Below are 14807 nucleotides of genomic sequence, written 5' to 3'. Positions count from 1 at the left end.
AGCCATTTGTCGGAATCTGGGCCCACCATCGCTTTCTCCATAACTCGTAGGTTCACTGTTGCTCAACAACATGACCTCCAAGACAGGGTTACCGTACTACTCTGCAGCAGTACGCGACCTTGTCGACCTACGAGGTTTGTAGTAACTTGATTCGAAGCTCAATGATCACCATCATCAGCTTCCACTTCAATTGGTGTAGGCGCCACAGGAACAACTTCCTACGCCCTGCTACACACTGGTTGAAGTGATGGTTCAATAACCTCATCAAGTTCTACTACCCTCCCACTCAATTCTTTCGAGATAAACCTTTTCTCGAGAAAGGATCCTTTTCTAGAAACAAACACTTTGCTTTCGGATCTGAGATAGGAGATGTACCCAACTGTTTTGGATATCCTATGAAGATGCATTTATCCGCTTTGGGTTCGAGCTTATCAGACTAAAACCTTTTTCACATATGTGTGAAATAAAAGCTTTGAATTTGTATTTGTTGAAGGGGTCAATGTAAGAGCTTTGAATTAGCGTCACATATGTGTGAAATAAAATTGTTCTGTAGTGGTCTCTTGTCTTGTTCATGGTCTTGATCCCTATAGGTACTCAGTATCATGAGGAACGAGCCACAGAGAGGCTAAGGACAGGGGACCAAGAAGTGTTATTCTGAATGCCGGCGACTAAAAGTTTAACACGGTAACACAAATCATATCCTTGGGGAGTCAGGAGGTGTAGTCATTAAAAACCCAATGATTTTGTCTGATTATTGCAATCTTAATTACTGAGGCAACACTGCGAGACACATAGGGACTTCGCTTGGATAACTGACACTTGATGCATGACGTGTACCGATCAAGATGTAATTTCGACACATCCCCACTTCAGTTCATAACAAGCACATATCGATGGGTGACTTCGAGTGCACAAATTAAGATCATATATGGTCCTTTCACAAATACATGGTTGTAAGCATTCATACCTCATACCCATGCTAGTTTTATTATAAGAGTTTGCAACTTGATTTTGATTCGGTTCAAAAGATGGAATTAATTCTTTAACAAAAGCTTGTTTGAGACCCTAGCTTAAACGACATCACTTTCCCACGGGTTCGATAACTCAGGGTCACCTTTAGGGAAAAGGGCGAGGATCCTTGCTACTCCATTTCCATATCACTAAGAGAAGTAATCAGTTGGTGAAGATGTTGATGGAGATGAAGCCTCCCACGATGATAGGAGCATTGTTGATGACGGTGGCTTCGGCTTCCCCTCCCAAAGGGAAGTTTCCCTGGTGGAATCGCTCCACTGGAGAGGAAAAGTGCTCGGCCTATGGTTCCACCTCGATATGGTGGAGGAAGGTCCCAAAAGTATTCTCTTATATTTTCCAGGTTAAATGGCTTTGTATATGAGAAGATGGGCAGCTATGGGCCTCCGTGGGACCCATAAGCCCTAGGGTGCGCCTAGGGGGTAGGGCACTCCTGGCTTGTGGACCCACTGAGAGTCTTCTTCGATACTTCTGTCTTCTAGTTTTTTTATATATTCCAAAATAATTCTTTGTAATTTTTCATGTCATTTTGAGCACCCGAGAATATGCATCTCTGTTGTAGCTTTTTAGGTCAAAATCCAGTTTCCGACAATCTCCCTCTTTTGGTGTATCTTATATTTTAAGAAATAAAATGCATTACAATTGCATCGTAATAGTGAAACATAACTTCAAAACAATATAAATAATAGTAGGAAAATATGATGCAAAATGGACATATCAGGTACCCCCTCGGAAGGAAAATAGCAAAGACAACATTTCAAACTCTTTTACTTCTTTGGTCATACGAAATCCGTACTATTAAGAGGGGGTCCGGACTGGAAGGTACGGGTGCAATCGAATCACGTACACAAAAGACAGACTACACCCACATATACCTTCCTATCAGTTTGAGGAGAGATACTTCATTTATAATTGTGCAGAAAAGTACATAGCGCTTCTTCCGCTTATGGCCCCAGTTGTACCACTACCTTAGCGGATGGTACAATATGCAGTCTTGGCCTGGGGTTGTACCGCTTAGTCTTTGAGCGATACGAACGGTCCATCTACCGCCCAAGGGGTGATGCCCTCGGGGTAGGCAACGGTACACATGCGTTGGCCGGCTGGTTATTCTGGATATTTGATATAATCGGTATAACTCGTGTCCCAAGCGACAGTACCACTTAGGAGTTTGTAGCCCCTTGTTCGCATGTTGGGTGGTTGAACTAGTCTAAGCAATGCTGAGGGGTGATTTCCCTCGGTGTTGGGCATGGTTCTTGTGCGGTGGTGGAACGGTTGCTCGAGTTATTCATGTAATAACTGGTGCTACCGATGGCTAGGGTGCCTGTGCCGCTCGGGTCGCCACAACCTAGAGTGGTTGTATCGCTTCAATGCCTTTTCTATCGAACGGTTTGAGTCGGGAGAGACTATTTAAGGAAGGGCTTCCTCCTCCTCCCACCTACCCTTGCATCTCTCTCTCTCCCCCATTAATTCCCTAAGCTCCATTTTGCCCGATCTCCTTCCCTGGATAACCAAACTTGTTGTCTTTCTAGACATTAAGGAAGGAGACCTAAATCTACACGTCCACCAAAGAAAAATTGATTCCCCATCGCTCTCTTGTGGATCATGTTACTCTTGGGTATTTGGGCACTCTAGATGGAAGCACAGAGCCACATTCTATTGTGGTGAGGCTTTGTGGTGGTGTTGGTAGCCTCCAATCAAGTTGTAGAGATTGTCCCAACCTTATTTGTAAGGTTGCTGCCTCCAAGGGCACAACTAGTGAATTTATGATCCTTGCACCATGCGAGGGCGTGAGGGAAATAAGGTGAGCCATTGTGGCGCTTGAAGCATCATGCCTTCACACCTCCCCAACGTAAAAGTACCCCCCCCCCCCCAGTAGAGGAGGGAGCTTAAAAACACATCCTCGCCTTCAATTGAGCCGTGAACAAATTGTCACCCTAACGATGTAAACTTTACCTTGCGGCAAGATCCCATGCGATATTCATGTTCTCATAGAAACGAAACTCGCCATATTCTTTACCAACATGCAACTTGATGATAGCCATCCATTGGGGTGCCTCTACCCATGGTGTCTCCTCTTTCTCAAACACGACAACATTGAAGTCTTTGACCGTCAAACCTAGCCTCTTCATCATATCGTCTAGATCTCATGCTCCAACAACAGCTGATCCGGACGCCACGAGGAGGGACTGTTCCTGAGCAGAAACCCTAGCCCACAAAACCATGCTCAGAAAAAACCCCAACCGTCAACAATACCAATCAAACGCCCACCAAGGCCGTGGAGGTCGCCCCATGATCAAACCAAGTGGATGCGCCGGCGGGAGGGGGGGGGGGAACAAGGTCGAGTACTAAACCCTAGCGAGAGGGGAAAAGGACATGCCCCTGCCACTATGCGTTTCACACAAAAAAACAGGACTTGATGCAAAACAATAACCAGCCCCGCGGATGCTTGGATGCAAATGCACGAGGTTCAATCAGCAGCACGGGTTTTAGATCCGACGGACATGGTACTCCGTATATGTTTGCAGGTTTCCGTTGAGCCGTAGGATTTTTCATGAGACTTTCTCCAAAAGAAAGAAGGAAACACGGCTTCGGAGGTGCGGGACGTCGACGTTGCCCAAGCTACTGTTCCGGCCCCAAACGTTCCCCCCCCAAAAAAAAAAGCTAGTGTTCCGGGCCCAAGTCGGTGTGGTGAACCCTATTCCCGTGCGTCCTACCGCCCCCAGGTTTGCCGTGTCGATTCCCACTACAAACCCTCTCCCCCGACCAGAAAAGAAGAAGAGAACCTTTCGCCTCGCCGGTCCCCCACTGACCCCCGACCCCGAACCCTCGCCGGCCCGCCCATGGACTTCTCGGAGCAGGACGTCGACGTCTTCGGCGAGGAATACGACGGCGCCGAGGGCGGCGGCGGCGGCGCCTCGTCCGGCTCCTCCTCCCCCTCCTCATCCTCCTCGTCCTCCGCCGCCGCCTCCTCCTCCTCCTCCAGCGCCGCCTCCAGCGGCCGCAGCAGCAGCCCCGCCGCCGGCGGCGGGGACGACGACGGCGCCGACGACGGGGAGTACGACTCGTTCGACGTCGTGCCCGTCAGGCCCGCCGCCGGGTACGGGGACGAGGAGGAAGAGGAGGCCAGAGATTTGTTCGGCTCCGACAACGAGGAGTACGTGAAGACCCCCGCCCGTAGCAACTACCTAGTTCCAGGTCCGCCTCTCGTTACCGAATTAGCAGCTACGTAGATTCTTCCGGGCCAAATTGTCACCCCAGTGATTGTCGAGCATAATTTCTTAAAGAGATTGATACATAACCCTACCCAATTTATGTGTGATTTGGCTGGTTTTGCCGCTCGTGGGGCTCTGGGAGCTGCAGCCAGCGTATCATGTGTTGCAAAATTAACCTGTTGGGTCCAGTACACGACCAACTCTTCTTGCTGCAGTCTTATGTTTGAATCACTTGTTCCAACTTTCAGCAGACTATGTCAGGCTAAGTCGAGCATAATGTTGGATTGAATTATCTGCTAGCATCTTCTGGTTCTTGCTTGCTTTTGTAGATTCAGAGAGACTGAGTTACAAAAGTGACAAACAGAACTACTGAAGAGAGTATATGAACTAACCATGAAACCATATAATAGGAGGGGTTTTGGCTCAGTTGGGTAGCTCTGAGTTGGAAACATGACTATCTTCATCTCCTTTAACCGTCAAAACTAGACAAGTATACTAAGGAACGGCAATCTGTAAATACCTAGAATTTGAATTAATTCTGCAGTAAATCGCAACTACGAATAAGGCTGAATCTAATCCGATTCTGTTTCCCAGACAAACTTGATCACAGTTTCTTTCACAGTACCATCTCACTAGACTGATAGATATGGTTTAAAAATCTAACATAATGACCTGCACTGAAAATGAGACTGTTATGCTTTGTGCCTATCTAGCCTAAATCATGCTCATGTTTTGTGTGTATCTAACTGAAATCTATGGGTCTGCACCCACTCAACCTACATGTATTCCATTAGTGATACACAAAGCCCATGCTTTGTGGTAGAGAATGTGATGAATGAATTGTTTCCCTTGCTTGGATACTCGATATTCTGGGGACTTGGTAGCTAGTGCTTTGAAAAGGTTTAGTATATCTAGGTTGGGAGATATGCCATTAGCACCCTCTTATATTTTGTGCCTCTCTTTATAGTGCTGCCCCCGATACGGAATACCAACAATTTTTCTCGAGGAGGACGAGGTGGCAGGGGCCCACCTCTTCTTCCAAGGCCAGGAGGCCATCCAGGAGGACGAAATAATTATGGCCACGGCGGGAGGTATTCATATGGAAATGGGCGCAACGTTGAGGGTTTTGTTTCAGAAATGAAACTTAATAAGAGTGAAGAAACTTTATCTAGGAAAGCTGTTGCTTTTCAGGAGGTGCATAACAGTACAATATTCTTTTGATTTTTGATTGATGTATTTGTTCTCTAAAGGGCTATACTTTGTTACCTCATGCAGCCATGTGAGATAGCATGCTACAGCCGTGTTGAGGGTGGGGATGTATATTTTGACGATCGCAGCTTGGTAAGATCCCAGAGTTGCTGATTATCAATTTCATTTTCTATTGAGTGTGAACCGTTGATTTCTGAACACATGTTTTGTTTTCAAACGAAGTTTGCCCTAAAGTTGGCTGCTGTACTAAACATCCTTTTTTGTAGAGGCTTTTCAAACGTAATATTTGTGACTATGCCGGTGAAGATCTCAATAAAGGATTTGAAACGTTTATAGAGAAAAGAGGTACTTCCTTTCTGAAGTTATGTTTATTGTTTCTACATTCTAGCTAATACTATCAACACGTTTATAGGTTATTAATGTAGAGTATATTATCTGTGTTATTGTTATTGCCTGAAAATTATTCCCTACAAACTCTGTTTCAGTTATCACATAATAACCTACACACATTTAATGAAGATCTTGATAGCATGGGACCTTTCCCTTACTCTATATGGTAGAGCCAACCGTTTTGTATTGCAGGTGGGTCTTGAAACCTTAAGTGGACTATATTTCCGCTGAGTTGCATCTGTGTTTTTTGTAAGACTGGATACATTTTATTTTTCATATAAGAAAGGACATGAAAGGAAATAAATCTTCAAGAATTAACAGACTATCTATTTCTGATACACAATGGGAAAGGAATGAAGTTATTGAAGTTAATTCCGAAATTTCTTTCTTGAACAATAGGATCCAGGGAGATAATAATCAATTATTTGGAAGTTTTTCTTCCTCTTGAATTCGTTTTTATCTGAGAGCATTCATTCATGGTTAATGTGGTGTAATGCCAGATTTGGGTTCTCAAGGATTTGGCGATCTTCTTGCATGCATAAGAAATTCAAATCTACCTCTTCAGAATATACATTTTGTGGTAAAATGCATTATTGCCAACTTCATATTTGTTATTTTGGTATGCTATGCTTGGAATTTCTGATCATGTATGCTCCTCTTGCAGACGTATCGCAACAACCTTAACAAGGTATGGTCCTCCCACTGCAGACTATTTAAATCATAACATTTTTTCTTTTCCGCTGCTAGCTTATGTTTGTCCATGTAGAAGAGTCGGGTATTTAACTATTTATCCTTACAAACTTACCATGTTTGTTTTGTATCTAATTTAATCGATTGACAAATGCATATATATTTGGGCAGGACACTGTAATGAACTATTTTTTGTGTGTAATTTCTTTTACTATACTTGTATGCTGACAGAGTATATGCTACTATTTGTAAAATCGACAGATATTGGCCACGGCTTATCTAAAAGATCCATGGAAAATGGGTGTGCACAAAAGAAATGGTGTTGTATACCTTGATGTCCATAAGCTCCCTGAAAGACCACAGAGCGAAATTGAGCGCAGGAGGTGAATCTCCCTCCTCCCTCCCCCTTTCTTGTTGGCAATAGGAAGAGCTACAAAGGAAATAGTGTTATGGTAATCCTACCTGCGCAAGGGGTATCTTGTCAAGTTTGAGTGTGATGTTTCATGGTGCTGATTACTCTCCCTCTCTCTCTGACATTAGGAAGATTGAGTTACAGAGGAAATAGTCGGAATTTAGAATGCTAAATACGGTGATGCTTTGAGTTTTTATTAGTTCTTATAGGAAATGTGATAGCCCAAGGGTTATCTTTCCAATTTGAGTTCTTAATGCTTTGGCATTTCTTGATCTGATAACATGTACCCCCTCTGATTCAAATTAATTGTCGCTCAAACGAATGTATCTAGCACTGAAATACATCTAGATACATCCATTTCAGCGACAATTAAATATGGATGGTAGGAGTAATAAAAAATACAGTAGTTGTCTAAAATGTTAGTATCTCTGGGAAGCTTGGAAATGTGTGAAGGGCCGCATGTTAGTCTCGTCTTTTGCCTGTTAAATTAGCTGGTGCCTTGATGTTTGTAATCATATTCGGAATTGTCATCATTACAGCGGATGAATCTTTAATTCTTGCTGGTGATATGTTTGATCCTCAGATGTTTTTGGGGCTATTCTTTTGAAAATCTTGCCACTGAGAACTCCATTGACGAGGACGGAAGAGGTATTGATGCAAATGTAGAGTATTGTTCTGTAATAAAGACGAAATTGGGCGCGCATCGCATTGTCATGGGTGCTGAGATGGACTGCTGTGATTCAACCGACGATGGTAGGCGGTTCTATGTCGAGTTGAAAACAAGCAGAGAGGTCGTTCTTCTTTTCCATGAGCTTTCAGTGTTCTGATACCACATATATTCAATCTAGTCACCATTCTGAATTTTTTAACAGCTGGAGTATCATACGGTGGAAAAATTTGAGAAAGAGAAGTTACTTAGGTTTTGGGTAATTATTTGTCCTCTTATTTTTGTAGCTATTGCATGACAACATTTTGTTTTATCATAGCTATCATTTGCAACTTCTTGTTCTGTTCTTCTCCACAGCGTGAAATTCTGTATTGAAACTGTGCTCCATATGATCTTAGAACAGTTTCGTTTATTACATTTCTTACATTTTTAATTGACGCCCTTAAGTTCTGAGAATGATTTGTTCCTTGTATGCGGGGACTAAGGATATATGCTAACAACTTTACATGTCGATCTTGTTATGATTCTCTCTGCCATCACAACTTCAACCTCCTAGTATTTTATCTTCAGAAGTCATACCTTCTATATAGCTTGAAACATTAACTTTTACTTGACTAAATATTACAGATTCAATCATTCCTTGCCGGCGTATCATATGTTGTCGTGGGATTCAGGTAGTATTCAGCCATCACAGCATTTTTAGCTAATATTTCGAGCTTCCTGCCAGAGAATAAATCCCAAGTCCTTGCATGCAACTGTTTTCAAAAGTCTTTATGGTTGTCATATGTAAGGATTATGGTATGGGTAATTGCTATACTATGGCTGTCAATTAGATATAGAAGCAAACCCATTTCACGTATATTTTGGATTGCGATGCTTATTCATTGGGCTATCAGCCCCGTACTCTCGATTTGAATGCACCATACATCAGAGCTTTAGTAGCTATTTTCTCTTGATATGTATCAAATTATCTAATATAACAGGCCTAATGGCTAGCACATAACTTCTTTGAGTTCGTAGTTCCTTCAGTTTAATCTGTTTGACCAGCTTCCAATCACTTTGATCGAACCTTTATGCTTATGTTAGTGGTATGAACACATTTCACTCAGCATGGTCTTGTGTTGTACACATTTAACACACTGCATGGTACAAAACCTGTGGTTTTGTGCTTAATAATAAGGCATTCAAATTCCAATCCTCTAACATTGGCTATATGGTTGATAAAGAGTACAATTACCTTTTTTACCTGACTCTGTTCAGTGTTGTTTGAAATGTGTAGTTGGATTTTGGTGATCAAAATCGGTTTTTAACTTGATTAAATTCCACTTTCTTTTTCTTGCAGGAATGATGCTGGTGTACTTGTACGAACTGAGAGACTAAGAACTAAAGATATCACACAAAAAGTGAAAGCAAAGAACTACTGGCAGGTAATACTAAATTAATTCCGTGTTGTTTATTCACAACAGTGGAGTTTATGATATTCAGGAAGAACATGAGTGTAATATTAGGACTGAAGAGCATATATAACCTATAAAAGTTGAATAATTGGTTTGTCATATCAAATCTTATGTAGGGAAAGGAGTGTAGCACTTACCATCCATTACTCTGATGTCGCATTCCCTTTTTCTGTTTTGACACGTAGGATAACTGATAACATCCTCTTCTGTACGAAATTACTTGCTATGCAACGTATGAGACTAGATTCATTTGAATTAAATATATGTTTTTTAATTACCTCCTTGCACTTTTCACTGTAATATATGTTTCTTGGAACAATATATTCAGGGTGGTGTCTGCTTGGCGTTTGCGGACGAGGTTTTATGCTGGCTGTATGGCACTGTCAAAGAAAGTAAGAATGCCTTCACCATTCTCAAAAATACATACGTACTTGTTGCCATTCTTAATCTGGAGTATGTCTCTTTGCACACATGATATTGTCTGCCCCATCTGTTACAGATGAAGACTACGTTCTGCAATTTGCACACCCGTTCCATCGATTGGAACTATTAAAAGCCCAGTCTCCTTGCCCCGAGCCAATAACTCTGCATGTGGAACAGCTCACCGGTGCAACAAGCTAGATCCGTTCCTAAGCAAAGCTCCGGAGCTGCTGTTTTGAGAAACGGACAGTTTTGATGGACCTTATGTAGCAGCGTCGCGGCTTAGAACGACTTAGAATGGTTTGAGCTATACTGGGTTCGTGGGGCTGACGCGGATGCATAAGAGACTGACGATGTCACTATATAGTCGGTCGGAAACTGGGGGCATTTAGGGTTACGGTTTGCTCTTTGAGTGTTCAAAGAGATTTTGAAGCCATGAAAAGCTGCATTTCTTCTGTAATGCTCTACTAAGTTATAAATTAGGGAAGTGCAGAGTTACGCTACCATTGTAACGGTTCATCACGCAAGGCACCAACGATGTGTAACTTATTTACCAATGATGAGTGAATTTTAGAGACAGACGTTGTCATGCCATAGTGCATGTCCCGAACACCCTTTGGAGTTCTGTTAACTAGCGGTATATGCCAAGAGTTCCTGTTCAGCAAACATGTGGTTAATCCCTTTTAACTGTTTATTACAACCACCTCCACATCAGAAACATGTGTTGCTGTGTTTGAAACTTAAAATGTTTTATATCTAGCACATCTTAATCTTGCAGCAGAACCTTGCGTCTATGTTAGGGCTCCATGTGCAACCCTTATGGACTGTAAAAATCGAAAAAATTGGAAAAATAACAATTCTATTTTTTTAATATACACGGTCGAGTGTCTGGCTCACATGTAATGTTTCGTGAACAAATGACGTTCGTGGCATTTTGGGAAGAAGATAAAATCAATGCTAAAAACAATGTTTGAAGCAACTTGGAGGTTGATTTTCTCCGCCAAGAATACAAACAAGTCATTTCTTTGAGAAATTTCACGTGCGACTAGAGCATGAGAGCAAGTTTGTTTAACCTAAAATTTTAGAATGATTTGATATCTTGCTATTGTTTGAACTTTTATTATCTTGATGTGTGGGCCTATGTTTCATTGTTGTATTTTTTAGACTTTTTAAAATAAAGAATGAATTTTATTGACTCATAATATCGCATCAAGAGAACGTGAACCATACAATGAACCTCTGTATGACTTGGATGCATATAACTAAAACACACACACACAAAGCGGCTTTCGAAGGTCCATTCGAAGCAAGCTCAAACATGCATCAACATCAAACACCACCGACGGCAACATCCTGACTCTAGAAAAAGAGCTTCAACAATGACAACTTCAAAAAGAAACGATGTGCAAGCATCGTCATCATAGATCCAGCACGATCTTTGGTTTTCACTTCAAAGAAGAAGCTTGAGAAAAGTTCATGCAATGCCTCCAACAAGGTTACGGTGAAGTCACCATATACCGTCGGCCCACTTTCAATGGAGTCACCGTTGCAAGTCAAACTGTCAAGCTTCATCAACCGTACACGCTCACATACCTGATGTGGACATCATCAGGCAATTAGACATATCAAACATATGAGGAGCAAATCAGAGCACACCCATAGCATCAAGGACAGTGACACCCCCAATAACCCACTTAGCATTTTTCATGGTTGCCAAAGTGCTTAGGTTTGTAACTATTTTTACACGACTTACAAATGAATTGAGATTTTCACGAAAACACGGGCTTTGAGAATAAACTTGTCCAAACTTAAACTCTCCTCCGGTTTTGGATATATAGACAATGCCCGCTCCCAAACCAACCAAAACAACACCGAGTTCCTATCGAGAACAAGACGACGGATCAATATGACCAGTTTCTATAATATCTTGGGTGAATACGTGAAAAAGTGCTGCTTAGTTCAGTGAAATGGAATAACGAAGAGAAAGTGTGAGATTTTGCAACATGTGATATCTTCTTTGGATTTTTAAAACAAGTGTCTTTTCCTTTTCTTTTTTGGAAAAGGGGGCACATGTTCCTGAGTCCTGAGTGCATACTGCATCGGTTCAGAACACTCTTCCGCCGCTGGCCCTGCATCGGCGGCTCTTGCGTGCTCCTAAAGCCGCGACCCCCGACGCCATAATCATCCCTGAACGATCTCAAGATCTTCTCTCCCCCCCTCACGAGCGAGAGAGGTGAGAGACCAAGGATGGGCGGCGGCAACGGCAACCCCAAGGACTTCGGCGCCGCCGCCTACTGGGACGCCCGCTACTCCTCTCCCTCCACCGGCGGCAAGGGCGGCGTCGGCGGGTTCTTCGACTGGTACCAGTCGTACCCGGCGCTCCGGCCGCTCCTCCGCGCCTGCGTGCCCGCCTCCTCCCGCGTCCTCATGCTCGGCTGCGGCAACTCCCGTACGCCCCCCCTTCAGCTAGCCGCGATTTAGCCGCCAATTCGAAACTTTAGCGTTCTGATGCGGCCGGTTCTAGTCCGTCCACAATCACCGGTGCATTTATGATTTGGGAATTGGAGCTTGCATGTTCAGTCCTCCCTGTGCATCGTGATTTGGATTTTGGAACTTGAATGTTCAGTGCTCCCCTGATACACCTGTTCTGTGAATTTTGTCATGATTGCCAGACGACGCGTTACTTGGATCGACAGTGTGTGCAAGATTTGACTTTGAAGCTACTTCTAATATGACTCTGTTGTTAGATTTATGATTTATCGTGTATGTAAAGCCCAGTTTGATGTTTGATATTGTTCTATTCCTTGTTTTGGGCAGTTCTGTCGGAGGACATGGTAAAGGATGGTTACCAGAACATAGTAAACATTGACATCTCATCCGTTGTAATCGAGCATATGAAAGAGAAACACATGGATATCCCACAGCTTACATGTACTTCTTGCTGATAGTTTCCATTCTCATATTTTATCAGTTATGATCTCTGTTTAAGTCTATTTACTTGGGTGTTTTATGTTATGCTTGAAGATATGCAGTTGGATGTCAGAGATATGAGCTTCTTTGGGGATGGATCATTTGATTGTATCATTGACAAAGGTATAAGCCTTAAGCTTCATATGTTTTTCGAAAGCGCTTGATGTGTTTCATAAGTTGGTATTCTTGAAAACTTTGTTCATTAAGTTTATGAAAATGAGTCCATGCATCTTTTTTTCTTTGCCACTCTATTTACTATGGTACTAAACTTTTTTCTGTAGGAACCTTGGATGCTATGATGGTAAGCAGGTGTCGTTAAGCAAACTAGAAATCAACTTAAAATAATTACGCATGAACTGATCTCATGGTACTGATTTTCATTTTACATATTCTAGTGTGGCGATGATGCCCCTCATGGTGCTTACAAAATGCTAACAGAAGTAGCAAGGTAAAAATTGTATTCACTCTTTGTACGTGATTTGATCCCCAAGTGATGCCCTTAGTTGTTTTCAATTAAATTGCTCTATTTTTTCAGGCTTATGAGGCCTGGTGGGATTTACATATTGGTACATCCTCCAACCAATCCTAAAAGATACTTTGGAATGAGTGAATATTTGATGATTTTATGAAGAGATAATTTTCTTTGACAGATAACATATGGTGCTCCTAAGGAACGTCTGACACTTCTGAACCAAGTCCGATGCCATTGGGATGTTGAGCTTTACATTACGCGTAAGTTTGAAATGCCCTCTCTTCACTCTGAAGAGCACGCTCATGTACCATTTCTACCATATTACTCTATTGTAGCATGATTTTGTGCATATGATTTGCTTTATTATGTGGGAACTATGGATCCAAAACTGCAAGGTTTGCTTCATTCTGTAGGAACTATGGATGCAAAACTGCAAAATTTTGCTTCCACCACTACCCAATTCTCATAAGATGCTAAAAACTACAATAGAGATATGAATAAAGGTTGCTACAGACTGATTATAGCACACAATGTTACTGGGAAATTTCAGAAGGGAATAAATTAGCACCATTTTATTGGGAACTCATATGCCCCTCTCTGTTTGCAAAATGTTTGGATCTATCTAAGGTTGCATATTGTTGTATGTGTCATTCGGGAAAACATGTCACTAATGCTTTGTGCCACTTTCAATGGCCAAAGACCAAAATACCCTTGTTTGATGGTTAGTCAGTGCCTCAGTGGCAACCTTGACTTGATTTAATGACGGTGGCAATGGTGACCGAAGAAGCCTGACTGGCCTGTGCTTCGTGCCCTCGATCACGCCGCGTCATTAAAAAAAGGTATTTTGGTCCTTTTTTTCTATTCCATTGAATTGGCGTTGAACACTGGTGGCATATGCAACAACACGCAGACTAAACTGGCAGGTCCAACATTCTGCAAACTCAGAGTGGCATATACTGTGTATTTCCCCCCACTTTATTTTGTTGCATTGCATAGATCTTGACATTGTATCTGTTCTTTGTGCTAGCAGCGACACCTGAATACCAGCTGAAATGGAGCAACGGTGCTGCACACGCCATGATGGAGAAAGTTGCACTGACAGTGGATGGCCAATTACCACCTGACTACGTTCTCAAGGATCCAGAGTCACATTTCATTTATGTTTGTTACAAGACAGATATAGTGACTGAAGATAATTCCATGGTTGCTGGTCAAGATGATGCCATGCCTTCGTTTTAATAGAGCCCGACCACAATGCGCGAATTAATTATTGCCATGACTCCAAAATGATTTGCTTCTGATCATTGGTTTGAATGGTAAAGATTGTTACCATTGATTACGAAAACGCATACCCTTTTGTGCCATTATCTGGCGTGAGTGAGAGTGATGAGTGTGTGCTTTGTGGAAGTTGGAAGATTTAAGAAATATAGTTGTTATGTGTTTCTACCTGCATTACTTAGAGGGTGAACCTGCCGAGTTCTATTTAGTTCGCTTGGATTTAGTAAATTTTGTTTGCCTGCAAGCCTTAATGGATACCCCCACAGTCCCTAAATATAACTCTCTTTAGAAATTTCAATATGGACTACATACGGATATATATAGACTATAGACGTATTTTAGAGTCTAGATTCACTCATTTTGCACCGTATGTAGTCCATATTAGACTCTTTAAAAATACTTATATTTAGAAACGGAGGGAGTATTATATTTGCATTGTTTTCAGCCAATATGCATCATAAGCCTTCTTCACAACAATGATACATTGGTACTCCTTTTGTTCCTTTTTATAGTGTGCATAACTTTATTTTTATAATTTTGAATTATAGTACACATTTGTAGAGCTAGGCTTTTTGGCTCTCGGGGTCCGTGGAGCCCGATA

General features: G+C 42.1%; 2 protein-coding genes across 4 annotated transcripts; both read left to right on the top strand.

Moving 5' to 3' along the window:
• Window positions 1-3772: 3772 nt before the first annotated feature.
• LOC123442330 (NAD-capped RNA hydrolase DXO1) lies at window positions 3773-10098 on the top strand. Of its 2 annotated transcripts, XM_045118347.1 has the most exons (13): window positions 3773-4224; window positions 5209-5435; window positions 5517-5582; window positions 5717-5795; window positions 6341-6420; window positions 6505-6528; window positions 6792-6913; window positions 7526-7733; window positions 7815-7868; window positions 8237-8283; window positions 8952-9036; window positions 9395-9458; window positions 9566-10098. In XM_045118347.1, exons 1-13 carry the CDS (start codon window positions 3870-3872, stop codon window positions 9685-9687), a joined length of 1533 nt encoding a protein of 510 aa, XP_044974282.1. In that variant the 5' UTR covers window positions 3773-3869; the 3' UTR covers window positions 9688-10098. The 2 variants fall into 2 exon arrangements, with proteins under 2 accessions (XP_044974282.1, XP_044974274.1); XM_045118339.1 differs by lacking the exon at window positions 7815-7868 and having other exon boundaries at window positions 3775-4224.
• Window positions 10099-11568: 1470 nt separating this feature from the next.
• Window positions 11569-14380, top strand: LOC123442312 (EEF1A lysine methyltransferase 4-like). Of its 2 annotated transcripts, none has more exons than XM_045118328.1 (8): window positions 11569-11935; window positions 12304-12417; window positions 12511-12579; window positions 12738-12757; window positions 12852-12904; window positions 12992-13022; window positions 13107-13188; window positions 13956-14380. In XM_045118328.1, exons 1-8 carry the CDS (start codon window positions 11734-11736, stop codon window positions 14165-14167), a joined length of 783 nt encoding a protein of 260 aa, XP_044974263.1. In that variant the 5' UTR covers window positions 11569-11733; the 3' UTR covers window positions 14168-14380. The 2 variants fall into 2 exon arrangements, with proteins under 2 accessions (XP_044974263.1, XP_044974266.1); XM_045118331.1 differs by having other exon boundaries at window positions 11570-11935; window positions 13959-14380.
• The last annotated feature ends 427 nt before the right edge of the window (window positions 14381-14807 follow it).

Source organism: Hordeum vulgare, chromosome 1H, assembly GCF_904849725.1.
Source record: "Hordeum vulgare subsp. vulgare chromosome 1H, MorexV3_pseudomolecules_assembly, whole genome shotgun sequence".
NCBI lineage: Eukaryota > Viridiplantae > Streptophyta > Magnoliopsida > Poales > Poaceae > Hordeum > Hordeum vulgare.
Note: the sequence above shows the minus strand (reverse complement) of the source record. Positions and strands in the feature narration are given on the sequence as shown.

Coding starts and splice junctions, on each gene's coding strand:
- LOC123442330 (XM_045118347.1), top strand. CDS start 3,870: ATGGACTTCTCGGAGCAGGACGTCGACGTCTTCGGCGAGGAATACGAC. Junction 5,436..5,516: donor AAGCTGTTGCTTTTCAGGAG/GTGCATAACAGT, acceptor TACCTCATGCAG/CCATGTGAGATAGCATGCTA. Junction 8,284..8,951: donor TATGTTGTCGTGGGATTCAG/GTAGTATTCAGC, acceptor TTTTTCTTGCAG/GAATGATGCTGGTGTACTTG.
- LOC123442312 (XM_045118328.1), top strand. CDS start 11,734: ATGGGCGGCGGCAACGGCAACCCCAAGGACTTCGGCGCCGCCGCCTAC. Junction 11,936..12,303: donor GCTCGGCTGCGGCAACTCCC/GTACGCCCCCCC, acceptor TGTTTTGGGCAG/TTCTGTCGGAGGACATGGTA. Junction 13,189..13,955: donor TGTTGAGCTTTACATTACGC/GTAAGTTTGAAA, acceptor TCTTTGTGCTAG/CAGCGACACCTGAATACCAG.